Genomic DNA, 13,119 nt, shown 5'->3' on the forward strand with positions numbered 1-13,119 from the left:
TCAAGGCCTGCCATGCCCTGACTCAGCCTCACTGTTATTTAAACCCTCAGCCCTCCCAGGAGAGGGTTCGAGCAACACTGAGCTCTGCAGCACAAACTGAACAGGGGACACAGAGCACCCTTGGAGTTACTCCCTTTTTGAAGTTCCTCACAGCACTGTTATGAGGTGGCTGCATCCAAGCTAACTGAGAATTTTAGCAGAAACTTTCCACAGGTCCCTGGGCCTTCTGTATCAGTGCTGTTGATTCAAAGTGGCACTTGCAGTGAAAATTTACACTTGAAATACAGACTCCTGCCTATCAGGCAACTAAGCCACTACCAGCCAATTATACAAGCATAGCTTATCAAACAGTAAAGATTTTAGGATGCAGCAGGCATGAACTGCAGGCCAATCCCTGAACTGGGGAAAATCAAAGTTGGCTTGTATCTCTACTCCAGTGTCAAGCCAACTCACACACTGTCCTGCAAACAGCAGGTATAACACAGTGGATCTCAGGATGAGAAGTCTGGGCTACCAGGGCTCCCAAGGCAGAAATAAGAATGCTAGTTTGCTCTTAGTCACTGCACATATACAAAGAAAAGCTGCAAAGTAACTATTTTTCTATTTTTGTTTTCTATCCAATGTTTTGAAAGGTCAAATGTATTTGCACTCTGCTGTGTTGCCTTTATCAGTGCTTGAACTCAAGCACTGCCAGATGAATCACGAGTCGTACAAACACCCCAGAAATACAGTGTCAGAAGCAGATCCATTGTACAGGAGTTGTGTGCTCAGTTGTCAGGGGAGGATTGTTTCCTTTTTAAGCATGGAAGGCCCTGCAGAAAACTAACAGCCAGTTTGCAAATGTGCCTGAAGCCAGGTTCTCTTCCCTTTGATCTCTGCTCTTCAGCTGGCCTCTGAGAGCTGCCAGAAAATAAGAGAAAGGACATGAGTCTGAAATTATACATTAGCAAAGCGGTAGAAGAGGGGAAGTCACACAGAACTTGACAAAACTTTGGAGCATTTATCCCCCATAACAGTTGCCTCATTTCAGCAAGACATTGCTCAGCTTTTTCTGGTATCTGGCTTACTTCATATTCATTGCTATGAAGCCATAACAGAGTTGTACCTCCCCCTCTGAGGTTCTCCGACCCTTTCCTGCCTTTCCATTCCCTCTGGGACACACTCAGTAAGCCATTAAAAATCATGCTTGTGCTACCTGAGGGACATGTGGCAAGTCACCTTTGTGACACACACAAAATAGTTTCTGAGAGTTAAAGGAGTGATGTGCAAACAGGTTCAAATGAAACTCCAGTGTGCTCTCCCACATGAAGGCTGGTGTGGCCTCACTCCTTACACCCAATTTGTCCTCTGTTCTCTCCATTCCCATTCCAACTAGTTAACTAGAGAAAAGCATGTCCTAAATCTTGTTTCATTTGTGTGGTAACAAGTTTCCCAAAGCATCAGTAGAATGGATCTAATGATCACAAACACAAAAATGTCAAGCAGTAGAGATAAATGTTGTCCATCAACACAGAGAACAAGTGATAATAAAGTACCAGCAAAACACAAAATGTAGCAGAGAGGAGAGTTCTGTGGTTGGACAGTTAATGAATGCTGGAAACAGGCCTGGAGTTCTACAAAGGATTAAATTTCCTGCTTCTCAGAAACCAGATGTTGATACCAACAAGTGTGTATGAAACAGTGTTAGCATTTCCTGATGCCAACAACTTCAGATCCAGATATGAGCAAGAGCTCTGGGTATGAGTGTCAGCCTAAGATATCAGGCAAGATTGTGTGGAAAAGAAGATGCGGAAATCAGGTAAAAATAGGCTGGATGCTGCTCCATTCCTGTACACATCTGTTAACTGTATCACAAATATAAAAGGCTGCTTTTCAAATCCTGGCAGCTGCAAAAAGTTACAGCACATTGAATACCATTTTGGTTTTCCTTTTCCTTTGGTTTTGCTTTCCCTTCCACTTTTGTGCTTTAAGGTTTGCTCTTCTTTCTTGCATTCTTCAGTCAGCCAAGGAAAGGGACAAGAAATCCAGCAGCTGTGTCAGCAGGTTTATTACCAAATAACTGTCCCAGCACTTCTGGCTCCAAAGATCACCAACTTAACACTATTAATGGCGAAGATAAATTAAATTCTCTTTTCCACATATACAGCTAGAACTAGACTGCATATGGGACTGAGGGAGAAAGGAATAGGGTAATATGAATATACCAAGAAATGCACAAGGTTTGGGCCAGTACACGAGTACTAATACCTGCATTTGCCTACCACATTAGCTAAAAGTTGGAGCTTAGCACTGTACTAACTGTAGGGAATCTACACATTACTCAGTGAAAATAACAGTATCCATGTAACATGTTTAAGGAAAGCAACTCCTTCGGTGTGTCTGGTTCTCCTCATGGTGCAAAAAAATCCCCATCATCCTCTCATCTGTCACCAAAATATCTATAAGCACCAAGAACAGCAAAGGACTTCACAATAGTGCCTGTTGAAGCCAATCTAAGAGAAATTAAACCACAGCGGTAAAAATTATTCACCCTTTCCCCAACACCAGGAGTTCTGGAAGAAAGTTTGAGGATAAAAACTAAAAGCACTCAGACTATCTGAATTATTTTAAGCAGACGGAAGAGAAAAGAGAAAAAGCAATTTGAACAAGGAAATTACAGGAATGCTGATGCTTCCAGGCAGCCTGGAGGTAAAGGCAGGGAGAACCATTCATGCTGCGCATGATGGCTTTTTATTCCTACATATCCCAGCTAGACTCCACAAACACACAGCATGCAGAAATCAGAAGTCAAGAACAAGTTGGAGAAACAATTTTTTTCCAGGTTCAACATGAGCTATTGCAGACAACCAAGTCAGTTTGTTTTACCCAAACTCCTTCAGCTACCCATAATCAATGTTTAACTCCCATGCACGGCAGGAAACAAGTTCTGTGCTTGTGTGCCTTTGATTCCTGAAGGAGCAAAAGCTTTGAAAATTGTTTTCTTGGGAAGCAGAAGAAAACTGAATCCTCATTTCAGAGGGACAAATCCACGCAGGAAGAGGTAGGTGTTCCATAAATTCAGACATTGGTTTTCAATAGTCCATACAAGTCTACAGATTCTCATGTTTTGGGCATTTAACAAGTGGTCCATCCATGTGCCCCAGTCCTCCCAGGAATTCCAACATTAGGTGCATCTCACTAGCAGTGAGACTTTAGGTCAGCAACATCACATTTGCAGAAACTGGGCATCAGAGTGGAACAGCCATGAACCTGCCCACCTCCTGCCAGGGGATCCCAAGGTTTAGTAGCCCTGCCTTCCTCCCTTCCCTCAGTTTGGAGGAGACTGTTACCTTTACCAGTGAACACATGGTGGGGGAAATATTCTGCCACTGAGATTATGCTTCATATTGCAGTGGAAATATCCAACAGCTCTCCTCTACCCAAGCACTGGAGGCACAGTTGGTTGTGTATTGCCTTGTGTTTTACCCCAGGTCATTTTGGTCTCAAATGCCATGAGTGTAACCAGCACTGGCAGCCTCACCCTCCTCCTCTGCTCCAGCTGATCATTCTGCCAGTGGCCATCATACAAACACCATTTATAAGCAAGTACACTCCATTTCCTGCCTAAAACAACTCCATGCAGTTGTGATTAGCTAAATTTTTTCTCTTCATTTCCTCTCTATGCAAATAACTGGCTGTATAGAGATAAGCAGCTCTTTGGCAAATCATAACTAATTATATTTTTGAAAGTTGAGCTGCATTATTAAAATACTGAATACACCAGCTCCTGATTGGCCTGAAGACTGGATTTATTCTGGGCGCCCTCCAATCAGAATTAATCTTTCCAGAGTACAGTGAAGTGTCACCACTGAATCAACACCAGGAGCCAAAGTGACAGCAGCAGACATCATTACTCAAGTGAGATAACAGACCTCGAGTCATTGAAACAGGCAGATGTTGGAGGCTGTCTCCCCTTTCAGAATAATGTTCCTCTTGCAACTGAGCAGTTATTTTAGGGAAGCAAGGATAAATTCATTACCGTGTGTAGGGTGCTCAGATACCACAGTAATAGCAGCAGTTGTAGCATTCCAGTGTGTACACAGCAGGAATGCACCCGGCACTGACATTCCCCATCCTTCACTTGGATAACACAGAGCAGGGCAATGCAATCAATCCACACCCACTGGAGACCTGCTCCCATGTTGGTGTGAGCAACAGGGCTTTGCTACTGCAAACACAGAAAACTGAAGTTGAGATGTGCAACACCAGAAGTAATTTTCACAGGAGACAAAACTGTTTATTCCCAGCATCCTTACCTGGTAACACGTTGTATCCAAACTTATCAGCTGCTCTTTTATCAGATTACAATAAGTAATATCCTCACTGCACAGGATGCCACACTCCTACATATATAGCTAAACTGCGTGGATCAACAATTAGGCAAAAGTGTTGACGATATTTAAAACTGGAGATTGAATTCTTGTTTTTAAATGAGATCTTTCAGTTAAAAGCATCAGAAGAAAGCAATTCCAGAACTAGAAGCAGATGTCACAGCCTTGAGAAGTAGTGACAGTGGATGTAAGAAGGTGTGCATGCCACTGCTGACAGGCTCTACTGACCATCCCTGCAGCTTTCTCCCATGGAATGACTCCTACAATGATATTACCACATATCACACACAGTTCAACAACAGCAAGGTCCTGCATGTGGGTTGGGGCAATCCAAAGCACAAATACAGGCTGGGAGGAGAGTGGGTTGAGAGAGAGCATTCAAGGATGGATTGAATGGAGCTTGGAGCAATCTGGTCTAGTGGGAAGTGTCTCTGTGCATGGCAGGGAGGTTGGAACTGGATGATCTTTAAGGTCCCCTCCAACCCAAACCATTTTATGATTCTATATTAAAGACAGATGATCAAATATGCACCTAACTACTGTGGTAGTAGGTCAGAGCTGTGACTCAATCAGTAAATCGACAGGAATATCAATATTCACAAATCAAGATTTATAGAGTTCAGAGTCCAGTTAGTTCAATCAGACCATGAATTATGAACACAAACATTTTGGAAAACAATAAAACCACTTTGCCTGACACACAATACAGTCTTCAGGCAGCAGGCTAATACGGATGCCCAGAAATCAAACCAGATATTTATGTGTTGCTCTATTGTAATTTCATTCTCATTCATCTTTACCCATAAGATTTTCATTTCACATTTCACCTGAATAAGGATGGTAGATAATGCCCAGGACTTCCTGGCACTTGGAAGACCATTTCCTTATGCTGGCAGAAGGTCAAGCTGAATGCCTTTTAATTTGGCCAGTTATCTCACCACAGTGAACAGCTCCAACCTGCAGCTGAGATATCCATCCCTGCTGCATAGCATAGTTGGAGTTGCTCAGCTTCCTCTGACAGAGCTCTGAAACAATGTGTTTAATGGGGAAGGATGTGCCCATCCAATTTAATGGCTAATTCCATCTCCTTACACTTGGAGAGCAAAGTAGCAGATGCTCCGGATTTCCTCCTCTGTCAGCTACAGAGCAGTGTTATGCTCAGCTCCCACATTTTGCTATAGCTGTTTGTTGTCTGATAAAACGTGGGTCCTCAGGGAAAATTGCAGGGCTGTCTCTGGGGAAATGTATAAATACACCTTATTTGGTAGCAGAGGAACACAAAGCAAACAAGTTTGTCTATGGGAAAATCCTTGCGAGGTCTTGGGAATGCTCTTGCCAGGGTTTTCTCTGTTCCCAATCAGTCACCAAGAGTTAAAATATAATTAGATATTTCAAAGACCATCTTACATCAAGAAAACTATAGTAGGGTAAGGAAGGGGCAACTTTACAGGATATCCCCGTCTTCATCGTTATATGTTGTCTATACAAGCATGGATAATACTCCTAATTTGTGCTGGGATAGCTCCCTAGTGGGTCCAGATGAACTTACAGCAGCTTAGAACTTCTGTCTTTATACAGTGACCCCATGGACAGCTGCCAGCTTATATTTTACACTTATGGGTTCAAAAGCCCCCACATCTGACTCCAGGACTATGAAGAAAATGTGCACAGCAACCCTTCCAGAAATTCCAAGTCACGTCAAGCAAATGAAAAGAAATAGGTTAAGATTTTATCAAGTTGATGAGCCAATTATCAGCACGATAAGTACATTGTAAAATGTTTGGATTTTTTTGCTCCACAACAATTTGAACAAATCTCAGTGTGTTGACAGTTTTGAGGACTGATTTGAAGCGACCTAAGTTGTTCATCCTCTTTCTGCCTCTGCCACAGGTGTCTCGCTGTCCCTGTGGCAGAACAGCCACTAAAGGATGGAATATCAGCACTCCCTCGGCTGTGTTTCCAGCCAAGTTTGTCAGCCTTGCCTTGGAGCAGAGAAGGAGCTCTCACACTTTTCACAGCTCAGGGGAGGAACAGGGGTAACCAACAGGAACCTTCAGTAACAGCTGAGGTCACCTCAGCCTACAGGCACAGATATTTGCAAATGAGCACTTCTTATCCTAAATTCAAGTTGTATGTGTACAGTTTTTTGTGTGTACAGCCACATAACAGTGCTGTGACATCTTAATGGCCTAGAACCTGTGGTTTGCAGCATTTTGAGCCCTAGTTACACACAAGTTCCACAAGGTTCATCTGCCATGATTTCTCATAAGCCAAAAACATCTTCAAACTTTTAGAAACCCCCTTGCTGTCTGTACTGTTAACACAGCCTTCATACACACAAGAATTATTTGCTCTTCATTACATACAGGCTGCAAAGTCCTCGGGAATTAAATATTAGCTTTTAGAAATATATACACTGCCATTACTAATAAGGAATTAAGCATAAGTTGTTCGCAGCAAGTGAACAAAAGACTTCAGACTGAAATAGATAGCTATTATTAGTGTTTGTTGGGCTTTTTTTAATGATAGTTTGGGGAGTAGAACCTTTATCAAATGGAGTCTGAGGAACCTTAGGCAATAACAACTTATTCGTTTCTGACAGCTGCATATGAGTGTCCGATTCTGAGATATTTCAAAAGCTTGAAGAGATGTCCAACTTTCTAAAAACAAAGCTCATTGCAACACCAAATTAGAGACCCATACAAGGATATTCATAGATATCAGAAGTTATTTAAACACCTTAATCAGCTTTTCCAAGTGGTTAGAGATACTGATAACAACTGCGTGCTGAAAAGATTCACCCCAACTCTTAAGAGCTCATATTTATTTTAGTCTGTTCATAGAACTGTTTGAACCAGCTCCCTCAACCCAAATCTCAAAATCCTTATTTTTTCTCTAGCCAAGAAAATCGTTGGTGCAAAACAGTAGAATATTGGATAAGATAGCAGTGGAATAAATTCCACTCATACAAAACAGTCAGACTTTCAAAGAATTAGATTCTTCCATTTGACAGAGAATACAGTCCACATCACACACACAAAAAAATAAAAAGCAGTGGGTAAATTTCCAAGACCTCTGAATAACGAAACATTGGTTAACAAAGCCAGTCTTATTTTTCTCTCTTCTTTGGCATTTAATATCCTGCTGATTTGTGTACACTGCCATTTTGTTTGCTGCAGGACTCATGAAGTGACAGGAAACCCAGCCTCCCATCTGGGCTGGTCCCATCCATCTGCTGATTAGGGCAGGGCACAGTGCAACCATATGGCCACAATCAAGAACCCACTAATATCATCCAGAGTTAACTGGGAAGTGCTACAGCCCACTTAGTCTCCTAAGGATGATAAATCCCTCTCATTCCGTCTCTCCTCCCCAGTGGACATGGTAGATTTGTCTTGTTGCCTGCACAGATGAAGCTCTGGTTAGAACACCAGTGAATTTTGTGCTTGTAGCTATCAAAGATGGAATGAAGAAATTATTTCCATGCAACAATTAAACTCACCAACCTGACCTCTCTGCTTCAAGTCCCAAATGAAGCCCCCCCTCCTCCCAAAAGGAGGAACTCTGAAACCAGAGGCCAAAATCCTGACATGCAGCACATTGGTACAACCCAGCAGCCGAAGGTCAGAGATGTGACTCCAGCAGCAATGCAGGAAGAGTGTAACACTAAGAGCTCTTATCTACATTGTTTTTACGTATTAATGGAATGGGAAGAGCCTACTTATCCAGCACCAAACAGGAAGGAAAGGAAAGGCAGAACTTCATGGCTCCTTGAAGAGGCCCCACTGTTGCCAGCTCTGTAGTTCTAATAGTTCCTGTTGCACTGCTCCATGGAGAAAGCTTTTAGGAATGCTAATTTCCTAGCTCTCAAGTCACTAAAAATCAAATCAATAACTCCCAGTGGACCACAGCACAAATATCACATGTGCTAGAACAGCCTTTTTCGATTTTTGATCATCAGAAACAGAATGCAGGCCCCAACATAATGCCTGAGTTACATCTTAAACTGAAAGGCTGAGTCTCAGGGGGTGCCCAGAGTGGGTTTTAACTGTAAGGCCATAACTCCAGGAGCATTTTCATGACCAGTTTCCACTTGTCTACTGTAACAAACCTCCTTGCTTAGCAGTAAGGACTGTGGTCAGGTCCTACAGAAGGATATTTTTACAGGGTAGAGCTGTTGCCAAAAGTCACACTAACTCACTAGGTGCCAACCTTCCCTCCAAGGTAATATTTGATAAATAGCACAGCCCAACTGCTGGAATGGCTCTGTGTTCTGGGAAACATCATCTTTTGAATGAGACGTGCAACTAGAAGATCATTTTTGACAACAAAACCAAAAGTGATGGCCTGAAACTGTGAGCACCAAGTGTCAGCCTGCTCACAAAATGCTTTTCAGTACAAATAATAATACATAGTAATTGGCAATTGAGTTTTTCTAACATTTTTAAAGCGATTTTAGAACTGTTATTTAGCACAAGAGACACAGGACTTCTCTAGAACTCCCAAATAATAAGAACTCTTAAAAAAAAAAAAGACCTACAGCAACTTGATAGAACAGGGAAATACCTGGTCAAAATCTGAGCGTAGTCTTTAACGTTATGCCAACAGACTTTGTGTGAACAAGATGTTTCTTTTTTTCCTCAAGCTGACAGATTTCTCTTGCTCTCAATACCTGGCCGCTGCCTTTTCAGCTGTGCATGGAGCCCTCTTCTGGAGAAATCCGAAAAAATAAGAGCTTAGGAATGCAGCAGTGTGGGCTCTGCACTAGGGGAGAGAGTTTGAGGACTGATTTTCTGTATTCATTTTAAAGACAAGCTTGAAAAAAATCTATACAGTTTTCCAATTGTCATGTTTCAATGGGTTGCAACTATCAAAAATATGGAGTTTCTTCCTCTTCTAAGCTTTATTTACAAATTTTACTTTGATTCATCTGTCTGCACGAAATGTGTAACACACAAAAGAAAGGCTGCAAAAACTTGTTTCTAAACAAATATTTTGCACTTAGGCTTCAGAAAATATCCTTTGGGAAAAATGTAAAACACACAGATTTTTAAATGTCTCACATCAGAGTATGTATTTACTGCTTACTGTACCCTGCACAGGGAACTGCATAAGATACCAGAGTACATTTCGTTTTTATTGTCAGCTTCAGATCAATAAAGCTGTATATTATAGTTATGCTTTGGAGTTTTAAAGGTGAGCCTGAACTAAAGGATTACTTGAAACATCTCAGTTACTCCAACTACTCAGTTTTCCTTTTGGTGAAATAAGGACAAACAGTTGGTAGCAGTAGTGTAGACTAAATCTTTGCAAGAGGAAAGAATAATTTATTGTCCATCTCTACCACAGTTTTTACAAACATAATTGATGGGCTGCTTTGTTGACATGAAAAAGTGATTTCTCATCCTCACTCTTTTAATGCTTCAAAAGGAAAATTTTATACTTAAAAATGCAGTTGAATTAGATACAGACCAAGAAGACTCAAAACCAAAGCTACTAATTGTAGACATGATCTACTGATAAAAAATAAACCTTTTATAGTTCATATTCTTACCAACACAAGAATTCCCTCAAACTTTTCTCTACGTTGGAAATTTTGCTGTCATTAAGTTATTCCTGTCTCCTTCTTCCACAGAAAGTATTGCATTACCAGATTGCTGCTGCTCAGAGAGAACGTTATCAAAATTGAGCTTTTCTGGTTTCCACTGGCACTGTATTATACGAGACAGTCTTGCTACTCTTAAGGGAGAAAAAAAGAAAACCTGCTGAAAAAGATCCCCCAATGTGTTACAACCACTACACAGCCAGATGGCTGCATTTGTTTAATATGTTGTTTCTCACATTCTTCTGTTTACTTTTCCTGTCACATGAAAGTTGTGCATGTGGTGTGTCAACGAGAAGAGCCAAGCAGCCTCTCAGTAATTCTCATTTCTCTCCCTCACATGCCATCAACTTCAACTCATGCTTTAACCTGCCAATACTCAACCTATACCTGAAGGCAGAATTACATATACTTCCACATAATAGCCTGATTCATTCCCCAATTCATTAACTCTTAGACATGATCTATAAAGTAAACTTGGAGATGCATTAAGTCACAAGGTAGAGACATTGCCAGATAGAGCTGTATATGCTAATAAAGAAGGTGGAGTGCAGTTTAAACACTTAAACATAAAGCAGTGTTAAAGCACCACAAGCTCAGCCCTGCATTACATTAGAACTCATCTCAGCCCAGCAAGGGAAGAAACTCTGGAGCATGGCTGAGAGTTATCAATAAACTGCACAGCTGTTCTCAGAACCAGGTGTCTGCACCTTGTCAAATTTTAAGTAGATATTAGTGTTAAAAAAAATGCAGCTATGTTTAATAGGCCTTAAAAATCTGTCCTGTTCTGTCACATACAGATTGCTTTCCCTACAAGGGGCCGCTAAAGAAAATCCAAACTCTAGCTGATTAATTCAGTGGTGTGCTAGAGAAGCTGTACAAAAAAAAAAATACTAAAAACAGAGAAAGTCAAGGAAACCAGATGGGAGGTCTCCAGGCCAAGATGAGAGAGCACCAGTTCAGTATATCCACAGGTTACCTTTGCACTGTGTGTGCCCTCTCCCCCAGCCCCTCTGCTCCCTGAGCCTTGCTTCTCACTGGCAGCTTTGCCAGCCCAGCTGCCTGCCCAGGCTGGATCCCTGCCCACTTGTGACAACTTCTCCTTCCCAGGAGCCCTCTGGGTCTCCCCCAGCCCTCCCAGGAGCAGCAGCTCAGCCAGTCCCAGCAGAGCTGGCAAGCTGCCCATGGGCCAGCCCTGGGACAGAGCCACAGAGCCCCAACCCAGGCGGGCAGAGTGGCCCTGCAAGGAACCCTGTGTATGTCACCAGCACACGCTGCTCTGCACCATGTCCATGGCCCAGAGCAGCTGCTTTCATTTGTTCCACTCCCTGGAGCAGGGCTGTTATCCCGAACCCAACCCAAATGCCTTTGTGCTTGCTCACAGCAAATCCCCAGTCACCGAGTCTCCTGCTGTCCCATAACTCCAGCCACCCACGTTCACGTGTTTACTCCTTATCAGGTTAAACCAGGACCTAAATATCCCAACCTTGATCCACAGCATGCACGCATTCAGTTCACCCCACTGCCTCCTACTCACACACTGTGTGGCTCCTCTCAGCAATAAAGCTCTCCCAGTGATGATCCCTCACCATTTTTCGCCTTATCATCCTATTTTGGAAAAGCAGACCAAATGCCTGCTGGAGATTGCAGTTACACAGGCACGAGGGCTCAGGCTCAGCGTCCCAAGCACTAGTTTGACACTCCAAAACCCCCCAACCCCCTAAGGGTTAACACAAAACCGCTCGATCGCAAGTCAAAAAGGAATTAACTTTCATCCCTACTCAGGATATCAGCACCACTGTCTCTAAATGCGAGAGTTTACAGAGCTCCTAAGACAAAAGAAGGAAGGATGCACTTAAGCTGGACAACAAAGGATTTCCAAACCTCCTCTGAGCCTCCAAAAGAGTGAGCCCTGTAACAGCGGCGAGAGGAAAAGAGCAGCCAGGAGGTGTTGGGAAGTCAAAGCCCGGCGAGTCCCCGTGCTTTGACAGGCAGCAGCAGCGGGGCTTCAGCAGCTCCGTGTTTTTAAGGCTGGGTGTTTTTTCCTCTGCTTTCTGGCAGAGGGGGATCTGTTACATTTAATAAGAGAGAGGCTACATAGCAAGTCGCTAACAGAGTATTACACATCTACCAGGAGAGTACGGGGAAGGGAACGTCTTGCAAGGTCTGATTTTATTTTTCCTCCATATTCCCCCCCCTCCTCTTCTTTTATAAAAAAAAAAAGGCAATAAATAACGTGAGCTGCCTGTAACAGCCTTCTACCCGGCAAAAGCCACAGAGGAAAGAGGCAAATCAAAGTTGCAGCATTTGATATGACAGAAAATATTGCTGCTGCAGCTGCAACCGAGACACTTGAAAGATTCCCCCCACCACCTTTCCTGAAGGGAAACAGAAAAATGCTATATATCACCCGGCAAATTGGTTGTAATTGTAAATCAAGGAACTACGAGATTCTACATTCCTAGCAACTGGCTTGGAGCAGAGATCCTGCATCTTTAAACAGTAATTCGAGCAATGTATAATTACTCAGAAATCAGACCTGAATTACAAATACTTTCAAATCCAAATGCACAAAAGCAGAAAGATGAAAGAAAGCAAGGAAAAAAACACACATTTCTTACCTGGGACAGCAGAAAAGACAGAGTAAGTTGAGTTTTGTGCTGCATTTTGCCAGACTAGAAGGTACCAGAGGCTTTTTCATTCATGCACTCGGCTGCACTGAGCATATTTTCACTGTGAAACAGCCTTTGAGAAGAGACTCTGCCTTGAGAGCCAGCCAACTTCCCAAATAGATCAGCAGCATCATCACTAAAGCATTGGATAGAGTCTGATGACCAGAACCAATGGCTTTACAAGGATGATTTCTTCACAAAGCATCCCCATTTTGCATCACACATATTGGGCAAGCACCTCTCACAAACACAGCACCTTTAGAAAGCATTTTGCTTCGGTGTATTTGTGTGTTTAGTTTCAGTCTAACACATCATGCCTTACAGATCTTGATGGTATTTTCCCTTTCAGAAAATGGAATTGCACAGAGAGTAATAAGAGCAACTCTGAGCACCACTGCAAAGAGATTCTCTTTATTAAAATGTTAATAAGGTATGCTTTGTTTTCAATAAATCAAAAAAATGACTGCTGCAGCTT

The 13,119-nt window shown here is 42.4% G+C and overlaps 1 protein-coding gene across 2 annotated transcripts in view; it reads right to left on the minus strand.

Moving 5' to 3' along the window:
- CDH13 (cadherin 13) overlaps positions 1-12,795 on the minus strand; it is a 451,056-nt gene extending 438,261 nt beyond the window's left edge. The window contains exon 1 of one of the 2 annotated variants that reach the window (XM_027685001.1): positions 12,594-12,791. In XM_027685001.1, the coding sequence (XP_027540802.1) occupies positions 12,594-12,638 (45 nt within the window). In that variant the 5' untranslated portion in view covers positions 12,639-12,791. Of the gene's footprint in view, positions 1-12,593 lie in introns of both variants that reach the window. The other variant, XM_027685000.1, reaches the window with a different exon arrangement.
- Positions 12,796-13,119: the final 324 nt, after the last annotated feature.

This window comes from Neopelma chrysocephalum, unplaced genomic scaffold, assembly GCF_003984885.1.
Source record: "Neopelma chrysocephalum unplaced genomic scaffold, ASM398488v2 Primary Assembly neopelma1_68, whole genome shotgun sequence".
NCBI lineage: Eukaryota > Metazoa > Chordata > Aves > Passeriformes > Pipridae > Neopelma > Neopelma chrysocephalum.